Below are 18675 nucleotides of genomic sequence, written 5' to 3'. Positions count from 1 at the left end.
GAGGAAAAGCGCGTCATTGACGATCAAATTGCAACACTTAAACCTTTGCAGATGGCAATTGACGGCAAAGATTGTAAAGTGAGTTGCAAATTAACTTTTACCATGATTGATGGAAAGGTTTGCAATACTGTAACTGGTACGAAGTCCTCAATGAGATGTTACATTTGCAATGCAACGTCGAAAAATTTTAACGATCTGCAGGCTATGCGAAAAATAAGAGTCGATGATTCGAAATTGATACACGGATTATCAACTTTGCATTGTTGGATACGATTTTTCGAATGTTTACTGCATATTGGATATAAACTAAAAACCGAAAAATGGCAGTCTCGTGGCGAAGAAGCTAAAAATGCTTTGAAAGAACGTAAAAGTTTCATCCAGAAAGCATTCAAAGACGAACTGCACCTCCTCATAGATCGACCAAAGCAAGACATGGGCAACTCAAATGACGGCGATACGGCTCGGCGGTTTTTTGAAAACACTGAAACGTCTGCTCGCATTCTTGGGGTCGATGCTGAGTTAATGAAAAGATTTCACGTAATTTTGCAAGTTATTTCATGCGGGTTTAACGTCAAAGTAGATTCGTTTGGAAAATATTGCAACGAGACTGCTGATCGATTCGTTGAATTATACCCATGGTATTGTATGTCCCCAACCGTACATATGGTACTTATGCATGGCACACGGATTGTCGAATTAGCCATTTTGCCAATAGGACTGCTCTCTGAAGAAGCTCAGGAGTCGCGAAATAAAGACGTACGGAATTACCGCGAACATTACTCACGAAAATGCTCGAGAGAAAAAAATATTGAAGATATATTTCTCCGACTTCTAGCTTCTTCAGACCCGTTTATTTCGAGTTTTCGAAAGGCACCTCCCAAAGTGGGAAAAAGTTTGTTTCCTGAAGCGATCGCGCTTCTAAGTTATGAAAAATTTAGTTTTGAAGAAGGCGACGCAGACAACGTCATTCATCAAAACGACGTCGATGATGAAAATTCAGATAGCGATTAATATGTGTCTTTAAAAATTATGTTACTTTGTTTTATAAAAAAAAATCTGTATGAATTAAAGAAATTAATTTACAAAATATCACTTTTAACAAAATTGTACCATTTTTCACGAAATATTCCCGCCATTTTGGGTCCACCATTTTAAATTTCGCATTTTTGCATTCGTTTTCGGAATCGGCGACCCCAAAAACATTGCTAGTATGAATTTCAGCGAATTTGTATCATTTTTCGCGAAAAACATCCGCCATTTAACGTCCGCCATTTTGAATTTCGCATTTTTGCATTCATTTTCAAAATTAGCCAGCCAAAAAACTGTAGGTACAGTAATACTAGCAATTTTCACTGAGAAATATTTGAGTTATTAGTTTTGACCAGGAATTCGGGCTTTTGGACCACTATCAATATTTTGCACGCGATACTTGTTGGTTATGAAGAACTTCTTTTACCGGCGTGGTCAGTTCCTTGGTTGATAATACGTGAAACTGCTAATACCCCTAAGCCCGCGCAGACCAGCCGAATTGTTACGAAAAATTACCCAGGACTGTGAGTCTTCAGACAACGACTCTGGAGTATAAAATTAAATCAGTTTTCATCTTGTATTTATTTCTTCTTGGCCAGTCTTAGCGGCCAATGGCTTTGATTGAATTTGTTTTTGGAATTCGGTTCGACTTTTTGTATCGATTACATCAGCTCATGTTCTTAATTATTTCTTTAGCTAGACTTTAAATACTGACTACAGGATTTTAAATAACGAACGCGCGGTCTTTTATGTTTGCAACATTGCTCAGCTCAGACGGTAGGAAAATCCTACCAGCGTCAGTCGAATTTAACTTATGTATTCGAAACGTGGCGCCATCTCTTGGTAAGCATAACTACTTTATAATAATCACAAAAAGTTCTGCGCACTTGTATCGGCTAGATTTCACCAGAGATCATTTCACATCGTGTCAGAATAATTTTTGAGCAAACGAACTTGAAGAATCACTTTAGACAGTTTTGAATATTTTCGTCTACAGAAAATTTTTAGTAATTACTCAGGGATTGCCCAAGTTTTATTATAATAACATTATTTTCTAAAATTAGCAAAATTACGATGCTTAATAATTTATTCGCAAGTAATGTATCAGACCTCCGGATCACAGATTCTACTGAAACTTCTAGACATGTTGCTGTGGCCCAAAATATGGAGCTTCTGAAGTGTAGTTCCATCGAGAGGTCTGATAGTCTCATTGTCAGTAATTCCAAGAAAACTGTTTTACAATGTACGTTGGAGTTTGAATGTATTCTTGTACTCTTGTATATATAGTATATATACATTGAAAAGGGGGAATAGGTGGATGAATAAAATTGCAACATATAAAATAGTCTTCTGTAAAAGTTTTCATATTCGAAATATTTGACAAAATACAGGAACGAACCCGAAAAAGGCTTACACAACAAAGTTTGATTAGGATTAGGACATAACTTATACACGGGATAATACCCGGAATATGGAAATACTTAAAAACGAATAACTGGGACTTCGCGTATAGCATCCAAAGATTTGAATAGCATACATATATTATCATTCCTTCCTCTTAATACGTAATACAAAGTGTTGAGCATTCTACTTCTTTTTATTCTTATTTTATTTTATACTTCAATAGCTTAGAGCACCACCTTTATTACATATCATCCTTCAGGACTACTCTTTTATAGGCACATTAATTATAGGCATTACGATTGTACAAAACCAAATACTCCTACGATGAATTTATTAATTTATTCATTTATCTTGAGAACACTTCGATAATTTTATCATTTTTCCAACTTTCATATATCTCTTCGTTATAAAATGCCTTTTATTTGGTATCACCTTTCTTTCAATACTAAGAATTTAACAATTACAGCTTACTCTAGAAACATTAAAACAAGAAGAAAGAATAACAAAAAATTAGTAATAAATAAATAAAACAAAACAGAGCTCCTACCAGACTATTATTATTATTACTATTATTACTATTATTACTATTATTACTATTATTACTATTATTACTATTATTATTACTATCAGTTTTATTGTTATCATCATTATCATTAATCATTATTATTATCCTGAGTATTCATCATAGAACCGGTACAATGATTCCACACAGAAGAAAATCTATACGAAATAAATTTTTTTATCTAAGACTGTTGAATGCGAAAGTAGAAAAGTTACAACGGCATCGTATTATTCTGAATATGTATTACAGAATTCTCGTCTCGATCTGCTAGTCAAAGTCGCGGTTGAATTTAGAGATTTTAGAGAATTTAGATACAAAAGTGTTGAAACCAGGTAGTCAGATTTTCAGATGAATTTCAAGTTCTGTGAAATTGGAAAATATAGTAATAATAATAACAATGAAACGATACCGAGGATGAACAGGAAATAAGAAACAGAAGGACAATCTTTGAATTTGAAATAAGGTTATGTTACGCCGAAAATCTCAATGGCTGCCTATCAAAGTTGACAGCATCCACTTCGCGACTTCGAGCGGTTCGTTCTATTAACAAGTGGTAAAATATGGCGAAACAAGAGTTTCCACGGCGTTTTCGTCATTGGCCGAATAAAGAGAATGTCTAGACTTTTGATTTCCAAACGATTATAAGATCGCTGTCAGCGAGAGTTAAACTTAGTATAATTTTTATCAATTACGGAGCTACGCAAGTCAAAATATAAAAGAAGAACAAGCATTTTTCGTATCGACGAATGAACCGGTAGTTAAATAACCAATAAATTACCGACGATAAGCCGCGTTAGAGATTCGATGAGTATGAATAGGTAATGTCAGAAATCTGTGGATCATAAGAAGCTCTTTCATTTAACCGCAAATAGATTAATTGTTCTTAGCTTTAACTAACCGTAACTAGACGTATGTATAGGCACTTATTATTTCAATGGCTCAGTAAAAATTTTATCCGCAATGATCCAGGCCACGCAAAATTTAAGCAGACCTGACTAATATCATTATTACGTAACAGTTATTTAAAAAAACATATACAGAAGATTTTCATTTTCACGTACAAACGCATGCACATAAAACCAAATTTAAGAATTAAGTAATACGATTTTCGCTTCAAAGCAAATGGAACGATGCGACTTGCGATAGTTAAAAAAAAAAATAACACAAGACATAAAAAATCGAAATTTTCCACACTTTCCCACGGTCTGCTTTCGTTCATTCTTTACTTACTGGGTGAATTCAAAACTTCTATACTCATTTTTAAACTGACATAAAAACGTGCGACGCTAATTCGAGGAAAACGCCATTTCACCGAAACGATTTCTAAGAGTACATACACCCGATGTAAATTATTTATTTAATTAATACCATTAAGAAACTATCATTAATTTTCATTCCTAGTCATCGCTATTCCAGATGAACACGTCTGTAATCAAAGGTTTGCCTAAACTTATCTGTAAATATATACGTTTTATTATCATACTAATATACTATATTATCATTATTACTGTTACTATTAGTATTAACTATGATGTACTATATACACACTCACACATACTTTAGATAAAATACTTTCCTTTTGATTAAGTAGTCTTTGAACGAGATTACTGTGCCTACAAAATTTCTCATTTTCTTTTCATCAAATAAAAAATAAAATGAAAAAACGTCCCACTACTATATACGCACACCAGATAGATACACATGCACATATCACAGAAATGTCATTTCCGTCTCTTTCGATTACTTTTCTTTAGATTTTAATATTTATTTCTATTTTTTTCTATCCATCAAAAATGATCTTAAAATCCCTCTATTTTTTCGGTTTTTCGTTAAAAATTTTTGATTCACACACGTATATTTATTATGTCTATCTCACATTGCAATACCATAATAGTAATAATAATAATAATAGTAATAATTTGATCATGTTATTAGGGACATTTTTGTAATTACACACAGGCACTTTTAATAAATATTTGGAGCTATGCTTAAATGTATAGAGAGCGCGACGAGTTAAAAACTTGAAGTTTGAAATTTATACGTATACGATAAAATTGAAAGAACGAAAAGACTGTATTACACCCATTCGGCATACGCACACATACACACACACACACACACCAACAAACAAACAAACACACACGCACAAAGTAGTGCTATTGGGGCAAACGATAATGAGTTGCTGTACGAAAATTTTAATTCCAAATCTTCGACTTACGATTTTGGAACAATCATTTAATGAATGATGTTATAATTTAATGAAAATGTTACCATTGTAAATCTTCTTTACCCTGAGTAGTGTCATAATAGTTTACAATCCGTCCATGAATTTATTGAGAATTTTTCTGCCATGAAAATGTCGGAAAGCTGCAAGACTGGCTTATATTTTATCCTGAAATTCACGTACATTCATAATCGACACCGTAAGGTATATTATTATTCAGTTGCTGCACGGTTATGAGTCCAGTATATTAAGATAAAATGTAATGTATTCTAGAATAAAGTTAAATAACTGTCTTTAATAATACGCGTTCATATGTGAATATTGTACAGGCAGTCTTCTTGCTAGATCCACAAAGTATATCGTATTAGCATACAACATACAATAGTGGATACGAATAACGCAATATCATAATATTACTTAATAATATACGGAGACGGAAAAAATGAATTTCGAATAAATGAAAAATGAAAATTCATTTTTGAACGAACATATTCAGACCGCGTATATATGTATATAATATTATAAAATATTACTGTAAAATAGTTTGTAATTTTTCAAGGTATACTTGACGTGAGAATTTGAAATCGGTATATTGCGCACATATATATATAGTTCAAATAGTTATGTAGGTAATGTGCATAAATATGTATATGGTATATATAAACCCGTCTGTTAAACTTTATTATGGCAATTATTATGGCGCGATATTAATGGCACAAAATTTACATTTTATCGAGCAATCAATTTATTAATTAATCGATGAGATTCGAAATTTACGTGAGTCGATAGAAAGGTTGAAATAAATCAATAAGAATGTTTTTCGCGTTCTTCTACCTTTTGTGTGTTTTTTTTTCTTTCTTTATTTTTTTACACACTTCGTTCAATCGTGTGCGCGATCTAATTTAGGTAAAAGAAATTATCAAATTCTGCCTTAAAAAAACAATAAAATAGTGACAGTTGGAAATACATCTTTTTTTTTTATCGAATCGCAAATTGGTGCATTTGCGCATGATTTGTTTATTGATTTTCAATTTCTTTTTTTTTTTTTTGTTTTTTTTTTTTTGCAACAATGAAAGTATGAAGATCGTTTACAGAATTATTTTAATCCACCGTGGATGGTGTGTCAGTGAATGCGTTCAACTTTCGTACGTTTTTTTAACTTCGTACATTAAAAAAAGGATGAAAAATTTCAAATTGGAATATTAAAATATCGAAAATGATTTTCGTTTAACAGCTACTCGCCCATGTTGATTCAACACACACAGAAAAAAAAATGGATAAATCAATAAATAAAATTTATACCGCATGCCATGTAGTGGGTGGTTACAAAAGGCATTTTTCGTTCGTCACATTTTTGAAAATTGTATTTGATAATCTCTTTTGCTTCTAGTTTCATTAGAAAAATTTCGAATGCGTTTTCGTTTCTTCACACAATTTTGCATGCAATTATTTGTCCTAATCTTTTTGACTTTTTTATAATAGTTGTTTTTTCTTTCATCCCAAATAATATTTGGACAATTCATGAAGGCAGATCAATCGATCGTTACGAGGAACGGAAATGTAATATATCTTCTTGTTTAGTATTTTTAACTGGTTTGCTTTTCACGGTAAATAGAATTCCTGCGAAAAAGCTGCCTGTTGCCTGTAACGTAACAAAAAATATTCACGATCCTGCTTTAGATCGATGAAAACTAAACAGAAATATTCAACGTGCTATTTATAATCTCATCACCTCGCACGTCGTTGGAGAAAGAACAAAATCAACACATATACGAATGCGAATAATGCAGGTATAACTAGTAGAAAATCATAACACGAAGTTAAGACGACGACGTTTCAATCATCATATAATATTTTCATTTCGCTGAATTTCATAATCTCCGGAGATTCCTTTTGCTCTGTCTCGATCCTGCTATCAGCCTCTTGTTCCTCTTCGTTGGCGTCGCGAGCAAGGCTGTTTTACATGGGCCTTTGTGTTGCGACGAGCACAATATACAGAATTCCATCGAACAACCCTGTCGCGTACAAGACGCTGTATTCTTTTCACCATTTACCGGACACGCGAACGAACAACCTGGACAACGAACCAGATGCTTCGAGGGTTCCAGGGTACGGGCAGCCTGAAAACATGACAAAAAAAAGACGTCTGTTAATCTTTTGCTTACGATTTTTGATCGATTTTTGATCAATTTTTAGCCTATCATACGTTACTAAGGATAACAAGCAAGTGAGACAAAAGAAATATAGATTTCAGAGTTCAAAAGTGAAAAGTGAGGTACACAAACAGCTGTTTAAAAATTCGCGGCCATTACGCTTTCACCTCGCATTTTCAGACCGTGTTACCAAGTTTGTTTGAGCAGATACTTCTATTTTTTGCGTTACGTTACCTGCCCACCGATTGATAGAATGATTTTCAGCCTTTAATTTTGAAAAAAGTCGGGTGATTATTCTTTTAATCGAAGTCTGAGTATCTTCTTGAAATTCAATATGGCGGCCTGGCCGACATATGATTCGGACAAATTACTGACTTTGTATTATCACGTTTGTGTATAGATAAAATTAAAGGTGAATGACAGCAGCGCGAACGGAACACGTAGCTGAATAGTATAAAAACGAAAGTGTCGTTAGGCTTAAGAAAAAAAAACTCGTCGCCATATGGTCGTCAAACTCGGTATATACATACATCGATAAACAGCACATTCTTTATACATTTGTGGAGGTAGTTAAGTAGTACTCAAACTGTATATACCCGCAGAATACGTAATATTAATTTTTTTCCGTATAATTCTCATCAATGTATCGTGGAATTGGCACATAAACACAATTCCATAAATGCACATGGAAATACTATGGCTGTAACTATAAATCGTAATGACCGTGGGAGAAGATTCCGTGTTTTAAACTACGAATAAGTAGCTGCTATACGCAACAGCATGAATGGAATATTGGACGACGAAAATAGAGTTAAAGAAACAGGAAAAAAACGAAACCATAGAAGCATAATATATATTCCACAAATGGTAATTCTAAAGATACGAATAGTTGGATCTAACATCATACAAGTAGCGCGTGATTGAAACTCGTTACTAGATATATGTACACCACATGGCCGAATCCACGTGTCTATTGAATAACAGCTTAACGGATATTATTCTCACATCAATTTAATCGAACCTAACTTTATTAATTTGCCGCTCACATTAAATGCGTATTATATAATCCATTCGCCATGCGTGTTAAAAAAACCATTATCTGTTGCACCAATTAATTGTATAATCAGGACTATTTTCGTTTGATGAAAAATTACAATTACATATAATAGAAATGATAATGACCCGCGAAAATTTATTTAAGTTAAAATGATGAGAAACCAATTAATTACAGTTCACGTTACTCCGATAATGTCTGTAAATACTGGTATCAGTATAAAAATGCACTCCAATAAAACAACATACAGTTGAGTACGCTAAACAAAAATAATTTCTTAAGAGGCTAAGCACGAGACATTTGCATTTTATATAATCACGATGAGAGCTAATTTACTACAAAATTGTAATTTAAAAGATCGTACGCAAGCAACTATAACCATATAGTAATTTGCTCAACTGAACAAAGACACAGTTGTATCACTACGCAAAAATAATAATATTACTGTTTAATCGAAAATTGTATGGTTGCAGAAACAATTACGAGATAATATGTACAATAGTTTTACATTCAACTATAGATACAAGTGAAATATAGTCGTTCACATTGATTGTATAACTGTATTTCATATGCAGAAAAAAATTTTGCGCTTGTATTTTTATGCGACCGGAATTTCTGGAAGTCAACTCACTAGAATGTATACGGTAAACCGGTACAGAGAAAATTTACTCCCAGGACATGCGGCAGCACATTTGACGCGAGTTCTTTGACTCTCCCGTCACGTCGCGCAGGGTGCAGAACAATTGTATGTATATGCAATTACAAATGGAATTCAAGGTTATAGGTATGGGTATTGTTACTATTATTAATATTAGCATGTTAGACCCTGTGCAAAAATTCTCTCTAAACGGTTTCGTCTGCGTTCCTGGATAATAGTTATTATATACCAAAGCAAATCAACCTGCATGGCTTAAAAAAGGAGAAAAGAAACTGCTGGCGGGAACAAAATACTATCAGAAATTACTAAATAATCTGGTCAAATTTCGATTTTTCTATACCAAAATCATGTCGTAAAATTTACTTCATCTTATGTCTCATATAGTGACAATCGGTTGAACTAGTGCATACAGTTATTTTTAATTTGTTGTGTAATATACTTGTGAATAAGGTTCGGTTATTCATTCGACTGTAATTAATACCTAGATAGAATTGGTTATTGAGATAACTGTATAAAACAAGAAAATCTAATACTTCACAAAACTGTATAGAATCACTTCGTCACATGCGATTATAACAACACAGAACCCAGTTAAACTTGTTCGAACGAATAATTCTCAATTGATTTGCGAGGAATGTAAACATCCGTACAACTTGATGATAGATTAACTTGAAATAGCATTATAATATACAATAAGAAATACGTTGTAACCGAACTGTCGCGGTTTCTTCGCCACCGCGTTTTCTGTTTTATCACAGAAAACTTTCGCAATCTTAAGTACTTATATATCATACACACACGTGCGTGTACCTACTTTTATCATTACAGTATTTATCAATTTAAAGACCGATAGTAAAGGAAATTCGCGGTTGCTTGTATACTTTTGCCCCCGCTTATCAATGCGCTAGAAACTCGGTTCCGGAATTGAACAATCTTGGCAAATAAGTAAAAATACCGTCAGAAGTGTCGATTCTAAAATACCGTGTACTTGTATTTTTTTTTTTTTCTGTTTGGTGTTAAGCAAATTCCACTCTGAAATTTCTTGAACCCAATTATTCAAAAACTAAATCTAAAGCATCGATACACTAAACTTTAAGCAAGATGGAGATTATCGTAAATCATAGATTGCATGAGTAGTCAGCAAGCAAAACTGTGTCTGAATTTTTTTTCTGATTGTGAATAAGTGACAACCGGTGGCTTGGAATTGAGAGCCACGTATGTAATTAATTCGCGAATGTCTATATAATACTTGTGTATGATACAGATATATTAAAGTTGTGCTGGATTGAAAAATGTCGGCAATTTGTTTGGGCATCTCTATTATATTATTCATAGGTATGCACACACAGCCAGCCTTTCACCCATCACATCGAATGAAGGTAAGGAAAGAACGGCGACGTGTATAGTTGAGTATTCCCGTAATTCGATATCCGAAACTTTTAAATCGGTGTCAAGTTACGATTTTTAATTTCGACCGTCCCGAGGATCTATTCGGCTGGTTGGTCGGCTGCCTGCCGACCAGCGTTTTTCAACTCCGCTGATCATCGCAGCAGCGAATTTCCGCCGCCGTGCGCAAAGGACCTTATAATACAGATTTTCGCCTCTGTTTCTCAGATATCTATGCGTGTTTTCATCTTTCTTACACTATTTCAAAACTCCGTCTAAGATATCACAAAGAGCGACTAGATACGAAAAATGTTCTCGGTATACGCTCCAAAAACAGAATAAAACAAGAGTAATATGTTGATCATCATAATAAGACTGGTGAACAAAAATGATTCAGGACCGATAAATTAACTGACATAATTAAAAACGACTACCAATTTATATACAAAAATGTAAGAAATAGTCGTATTTATTCAATCTGTATATACTATATGTTTCAAGTTTATTACAATCCGTTTGCGCGAATTTTTTTTTTTTAATGCCAGGTCATAAAGATAAACTCTCACTTTTTAAAACTGAAGATATTTTTCTAATTTTTACTTTCGGATTTCACGATAAAACTTCTTAATTTCATGATTTTTTAAATTCCCAGGAATTGTTTACCATTTTTTGTAGTTTTTGCCGAATGCCTTAATTTTTCAAATGAATCACTGACGGACAAAATTGCGATTATTCAATTACAACAAAATTCAAATCACAATTGTAGTTTTATTTATAAAGAGATGAATAGAATACAAATTACATTTTTGTATTGTATCTAGAGCGAGATCAAATACGACTAATTTGACAATACTGAATTTAATATGATCAACGAGTTCCCTGTAATTTGCCTCATTTCTCCGACTTTCATTCCACGGCTATGCGTATTTCCATTTCCAATTCCGAATACCCCGTATAATTCCCAGAATTCTGCAGAGCTCTTGCATCCGTGAGATTATTCCCTTTCCTCAAATTAATCAGTCTCCATCTCCGTCTCATGCCATTGATTCAATTAATTTCGCCGAGTGAATATCAATCCCAGCTTATGACCCATTCCGCAGCAAAGTTTTACTGCTCGGAGTGCAATTATATCGCTTCAACCGCACTGCAGCAGCAGCCCGCGTAATTGGTACAATGCATTGAGCTTTCGCCATACGACGAACAGGACGAACGCTGTTATGGGAAGTGGGTGACAAAAAGCCACGCAGTTCGCCATGCCGTTTGCAACAGGCTGCAGGTTGTCCTTTGTTTCTTTGTTTGGGATGTGTTCTTACTTTTGTTCTTCTTTTCCGCCGACTTACTTTGCTCGATTTTCATCATACCGCCTCGCTTTTGCATCGAACCGAAAGATCGTGGGAAAGTATCACAAAGCTCCTGGTTATTTACAATTTTAGGACCTCAATGTCCGATTTATGGCTACGCGGAGAAAAATAACGCCTAGATAAACTTTGCCAAATACCCTGTACAATTTATTTAATAATTCGCAAAGATTTCGATTTTATTCATTACGATAATGAAGTAATAAAAGCTTTTCGTAATATGGAATAAACTAGGTACGCGACTTGCGGTCTGAGAAAAAAAAAACTAATTTCGTGTTGCATGCGGAAAATCGACAGAAGTATATTTCTGGGTTTCCGGCAGGTTTCCCCGTTCTTTTTATCAACATCATTTTACACATGATTATAGCTCAATCGAAAAACTCTGTCCTTCTAAATTTCTCGAGACTCGAAAACAAATATATATAATTATATAACTGTCATTTTTCCTGTTATAGTTACGATTTCAATACAGCAAAATACCACAAGATAAGGAATTCTATTAAAAATAAATCGAATAACGATTTATCGGTTAACAATTTGTTCATTATAAGTTAGCTACAGTTAACCGAAACGAAAAAAGAAAAGAAAAAAACGGCGATACAGAATCCTAAAATAAAAAGTGTATGGCGCGTGTCTGCCAACTTACTAAAACTAAACTGCAGCACGTTCCGTACCAACCTTGCAATTTTTATTACTATTATATCTATTACACAGAGCTCTATGAACAACTTTGCCTGTATAATTCATAATATCTTGCGATGAAATCGTATCACGGATTATAAATCATCCTGATGAATAAATATACCTATTACGTATATACAATAATGTACACGATATTGCGATAAAGCGTCACGGCGGCGAATTGCGTCGCGTTGCGTCGACTCACGTCCGATCCTTGTTGCCGGGCGGCCTTTATTGCTACCAACCAAAATTCGGTACATAGATATATAGATATATAGAAACACAAACACGCTTGCATATTTGTATCACAAATATCCGAACACCGCTACGTATATACACACGGATCGGAGCTGCTGGGAAGAAGGCAATCTCTGGCTAACCTAACCTAACCTAACCTAACCTGAAATCCTGGGGCAACGAGTTTCGAGTGTAATGAAGAATTTTTTGGCGGGTGATTCGTAGACGATATTTAAAACTGGAGACATATATATATATAGGCAATTCCGCAAGTTACGGGTAAACGATAAGGTGCGGCACATATTGTTGATTTCGCAGCAATTTCGATATCGCATCGTTACATCATTCACCAGAACACTCAGATTTCTCGATAGGACTATCAAATTAACTTCGCTTTTTTTTCCGTTATACTTTTTTTGTCGGTTGTGAAATCTTGAAAAATCCGTATTACAGCCGAAAAAGTGTTTCCTCAATTGTCGCCGAAGATTTGTCCAGGAACGGATTATATTCGAAAATATCGGTCATTTTGACGTAAAGAGGGGGTGGGGGGGAATTCACGAGTTAATTTCTTTCACCGCGACAGAAAGTAACACAACTCGGAGGGCAAAAGTTCCACGAAGAGAAAAAAAAAATGTTTCTGATAAACGGTGAGACGATTCTTCTAATTTGGTAGACGCAAGAACGTGTCAAAATTGTAGGAGAATCGAGATTCAGATGCCCGATCGTTCGCGACCGATAATAATTGGCGGAATTGCCCATACATGTATTTATTATACCTGCGACCGCACACGTAAATAAATTTGCAGAGACGCGGATACGTGTGTATTATTATACCGAAATCGTGACAGCGGCGCAGCTGAGGCCTAGGAAGGAAAGAACGGCCCGGCCGTTTGGATCTGGGCCAGAGGCGCTGCGCTGACCCGTCTGTGTACACCCGAAAATAATAATAAGCGATACCAACGCTTGTGCGTCGGTATAGGTGTATTATATCACTACTTGGGCCTCCTATGAGAGGAGTCACTGTTGTACCGCTGCTGCGAATGCCGCTGCTGCTGCTGCTGCTGCTCTCTTGTTGCCATGCAATTATTATTTTAGAGTCAGTTAATATCTCTAGACGCCCGCTTTTTCTTGCGCAAGCGAACTGTTGCCGCGTCAAATCGTGTATGTGTTGTTTTTTCAACGCCGTGTCGCGCTACTGATGGTCAACGCGTCTAATAATAAGGAACAAAATTAACCGTACAGTGGGTCCCTTTACCGGCAACCTACCGAAATTTCGGTACAAGTTATCGGGCGGGAAAATCGCGCGTGCTTTCTACATACCGATTACTCTGTGCCAAACAGCTTCGCCAACGTGACAATGTTCGTTCTTCTCGTTTTCTCTTCTCTATAGCTAGGCTAATCCGCACGCATTTAATCTAAACGCCGTGTTTTCTTACAGTTGAAAAATTTAAAACCATAAATTTATACTAAAGAAGTCTCAATGTTGTTACCTAAATGTTATTCTATCATTTGATTTTTCTTATTACGAATGACCGCTCATTTTATTTGTGAATCAATTCTTTGGATAAACTTTAATGCGTCAGACAAATTTTGTACGGCAGTAGGTTAATTTTTTTCCTCAATCATAGCTAAATTCATCAATGATAATTTATCATGTAACAATTGAATATACTGTTTTTCATACTATTTAATAGTTATTCTAGTTCGAATTTATTTCACGTGTTTCATTTTGTCTGAAACTCGATATTGGTTTTCAGAAAACGAAACAAAAATATAGCATCTTAAAATACAAATATACCTATAAACAATGACGGAATAAAAATTTGATTTATCAAACCAATAATTTGTGTTTCTTTTATTCACTGCTCATCGGTGTTGAATAAAGGTTAAAAAAAAAAACTACGATGAACAAAAATAAAAAATAAAAATTATAACAAAAAATGGTTAACGTAGCATTGCAGCAGGGATTTGATAGCAAAAAACGACGCCTCTAAATATCGGTTCTGTTCTGTTCCTCGTGTTATTTTATTTCATCATCTCTTCCGCAGCGATTTTTCCTTGGATGATGAGAGCAAAAAATCAGAAAATAATTAAAAAGAGGAAAAAAACTAGCCAAAGAGAGAACGATCATTTTTATCTGATATCCAAACTTGACGACACGCGCTGATATACAACGCATTATATATTATAACGGCAAGGGGCGCCTGAATTGTACCAATCACCTGTTGCTACCCAGGCCGCAACTATTTTGTGCATCGCGTCGTTTGCTGAATGACCAACAAGAGATATTTTCACGGTTTCACAGGTTGCAGGTTTGAATAATGGATGCGAAAAGGTTGGATGGAAGGGGACGGTTAGTGGTAATCCTCTCGCTCGCTCCCGGAATATTTATCATGACAAGTTTACGTATGTACATTATGATACGTGTTATACCGATGCGACGTATCAACACCTCCGATTCTCTCCTAATTATTACACGTATCTATTCAGTGTACGTATACTTGGATTACAAACTATATAATGTGCTTACAATTAGATATTAACTTGTAAAAAGAGGAAGACGTAACTCTTTAGATACCTAAATATATACAACCTGTGTAAACTCATTTTCAATTCTGCATAGAAAGTAAATTGTATTCAATGCTGCACCCAAAGTCTCGTGTGCCATTTCGATTTACTGCCCAATCATAAGTGGCGGCCATATTGATCAGCGAGGATTAATTTCTCAACTGAAAACATGACACAGTATTTAGTGACGCAGCTAATCGCTCAAATCGGACAATCCATTTGAGTTTTTTTTTCCCCCAACAAAATGCAGCATCATTCGCAAGTGACTAGCTCTGTCAAAATGAGTTTAGATACCGTTAAATTGAAAAAAAAAAGCCGACTGGATCGAATCTCTTTTTATTTCTACGTATAGCTATTTTTACATCGTCCACTTTGTATATTGTAATCGTACAAACGCATCAACATTCAACACGTATATAGTAAATCCCAACGAATATACAACTACGCAGAGTTCACATAGCTTGTAGAAAGAGCGGGAGAAAAAAAAGAGAGAGAGAAGGAGAGAGAGAGAGAGAGAGAGAGAGAGAGAGGGAGAGAGAGCGAGATAAAGCGGAAGAGTATCATCTACACACGGGAGAAGAGATAGATGAGATACGAATTACATCGGGACGATTTTTACGTTCCTCGCGATGACGCGAACTGTGCAATATTCGCATCAAAATTTTCGTCAGGTTTTCAAGACGTGAAACTTCGAGGTTAGGTTAGGTTACGATATGATATGTTAACGTAGGTCATGACACGATTACGTTAGGTTATGATGCGATATGATTTGTTAGGCTACGTTACTTCACGTCACGATATCATAGGTTAGGATGGATCTATCGCAGCGACTTATCGCGGTAGGCAAAAAAGACACATTTGTCTGTCGATACCCAAGTATGCGTTACTCTACGGTATGACGGCATCCGGTGAGAGAGGATCGGGGTACCGACAAAGAGAAAAAGGAGAAAAGGAAGAACTGGAAGTCTAGGGGGGGAGGCGAATTTCGGTACGCGGTCGACGACGCGATCGGAATCGTGTAAATTGATCCCGGTGTTAGATGGGTTCAAGTCCGATCCAGTCAAAACAACGCGACCTGGTCCGACTGGCGGCAGCGGGGGAGACGACTGCGAACCGTTCGAAAGTCCTTGATCAGGACTGTACCCCACTGTATGGTTCGGTATGATAGCCATCATCCTGCTTCCCGCCGCCTGCTGGCGGCTAACAGCTGTAGCAATGCATTGATCACTTTTATGTTCTGTCTCACAGAGAGACGACTGCGTCATGTTTACCTACAGAGGTGTGGTGTACTTGTGTAACTTTATGCACAGAGGGTATTAGTTTTTTGTTAATTATGTGAAATGCGGGTTAGGGTCAAGTTATGTTACAGAAACCATGCACACGTTGCGAATTAGTTACGACTAAATCTGTTCAAGTCCATCTTACTTTTGTTTCAATTTCTTTGTCTATTTCTTTATTTTGCAATCGTTGCGTTTCCTAAATTCTAAACTGCATCGCTATAACGTCGGACGTAAAATTACGAGACAGACATATCCTACCATTATATAAACGCTTTCGGCAGAAAAGCAAAGCAGGAAAAAAAAACAATGTGAACGAACAGAACAAAACGTAAGAAGGAAACCGTTTTTTTTTTTTGCTTCTCACCCGTTTCCAATCTTGTGCACGCGATATTTCGCCGCGGTAGCTTTATAATTTCAACAATATACATGTCATATACATCGCCAATCATACACATTAGGTACGTTCGATACGTTATACACACAGATACGTATTCGACCGCATCATGCAACCCAGGGCCAAAAATCCTGTCAGTCATTTCTATGAATCACTCTTGGTTGTAGGTTGAGTTAGGTTAGGTTAGCCATATATAATTATACACAATTGCAAGCTTCTTCTCTATCCTTATTCTTATACCAAGTTGTTAAAAAAGATATCTGCTTCGATCAGAAACCCGAAAGTCCCCCAAAAATGTCTTTAAGTCCATTTCTATACAATATAAATTACTAAGTTATAGTTCGGAAGCTGAACGTATAACAGCACCATATACGGATAAATTGTACTGACTGGATTATCTATAGATTCTGTGTAGTTTTTGTTCTACTAGTTGAATCTACAAATTCCGGATTTTTGTTTCACTTTCATTTGAGCGGTTGCAATAGTTTTAATGAATTTGCACAGTATCTCGGTGAATCTAATATCTTAAAGACAAAATACGTAAGAAGGGAGAAATAAATTTGATTGAAAATATAAGTTGTAAATAATATTTTCATAATCGGAACGAAATTGTAAGGTACGAGTGCCGGAAAATCACAGCAAGGTCGTGTGTTGATCGCGCTGCAAAACTGGTTGATAATTTGCATGCAGATATTAATCTGAAAAAGAAAAACAGGAGTCGGGAGAAAAAGACGCGGCGAACAGGTCGACAATAGGCACAGTTGTAATTATACCAGGGACCGGTTGTAGTTGCATGGTAACAGTCTGTGGCTGCAAAATAAATTTCAGACGGTTTCAAATTTTTTCTTCTTGCTTTTACTGTGAATCGAAATAATTCGAGCATCGCATTTCGAAGAACTCTGACAATGAGAGAGAGAGAGAGGCAAAAGCCCAAGAAACTGAAATTCGCTACAGAATCTCTTCGTCGCGATTTAAACCCGGTAAACGAAATACGCTAAATCGAAAATATACATCGTCATTTCGTTAAAGCTTAAATATGAATACTGTAAAAGCATCCTTTAGCAAAATATGCCACTTGTAAAATGTACAACCTTATAACCTTAGAATGGAAGTTTCACAATCAGTCTCATTCGATTGAGAAAGTTATTCTATACACCATATGCGGTGAAGATTTGTAGTAAACAAATGAACAACTTTGCTATTTAAACTTTTGCCGTATCTATTTTTGTTTCGAAGATATCAGCGAAAAACGAAAAAACCACCGATTTTTGAGAATTAATTTCACCCCTTAAATATGCGAGTGGGCCGCTAATTTTTTGTGAGGGTTTATACTTTGGTGTGAACTACAAAATATAATTTTTTTGACCCAGGTTGTGGGGGTACAGTAAGGTGACCTTCCTTGTCAGGAAAATAGTTTGAGCTTGCTGAGCACGCATATCACAAAGTGTTAGTGTATTAGTGTGAGGAAAAGACTTAATTATACGACAAGTTCACAGGCCCTGGCATAGATTTACGATATTTAGAGATAACCCAGGACCCTTCGAGAGCAGATCCTCTAACGGAGAGACGCTCAGGGTAAATCTAGGAATGTCTGCTCCATGTGTACTCAAGCCCAAGACGATGAAGCGACTCTTCGCAGGATGAATAGTACAGGCAATAGGGAATTTTTTCCTGCACTAAATTACAG

The 18675-nt window shown here is 35.6% G+C and overlaps 1 protein-coding gene across 1 annotated transcript in view; it reads right to left on the bottom strand.

Moving 5' to 3' along the window:
* Positions 1-2372: 2372 nt before the first annotated feature.
* LOC124219202 (F-box only protein 43) overlaps positions 2373-18675 on the bottom strand; it is a 49140-nt gene continuing 32837 nt past the window's right edge. Inside the window, exon 2 of the mRNA XM_046626465.2 lies at positions 2373-7339. Within this exon, the coding sequence (XP_046482421.1) occupies positions 7091-7339 (249 nt within the window). The 3' untranslated portion in view covers positions 2373-7090. The remainder of the gene's footprint in view (positions 7340-18675) is intronic.

Source organism: Neodiprion pinetum, chromosome 5 (assembly GCF_021155775.2).
Source record: "Neodiprion pinetum isolate iyNeoPine1 chromosome 5, iyNeoPine1.2, whole genome shotgun sequence".
Classification (NCBI taxonomy): Eukaryota; Metazoa; Arthropoda; class Insecta; order Hymenoptera; family Diprionidae; genus Neodiprion; species Neodiprion pinetum.
This window is presented reverse-complemented; position numbering and strand designations above follow the sequence as displayed.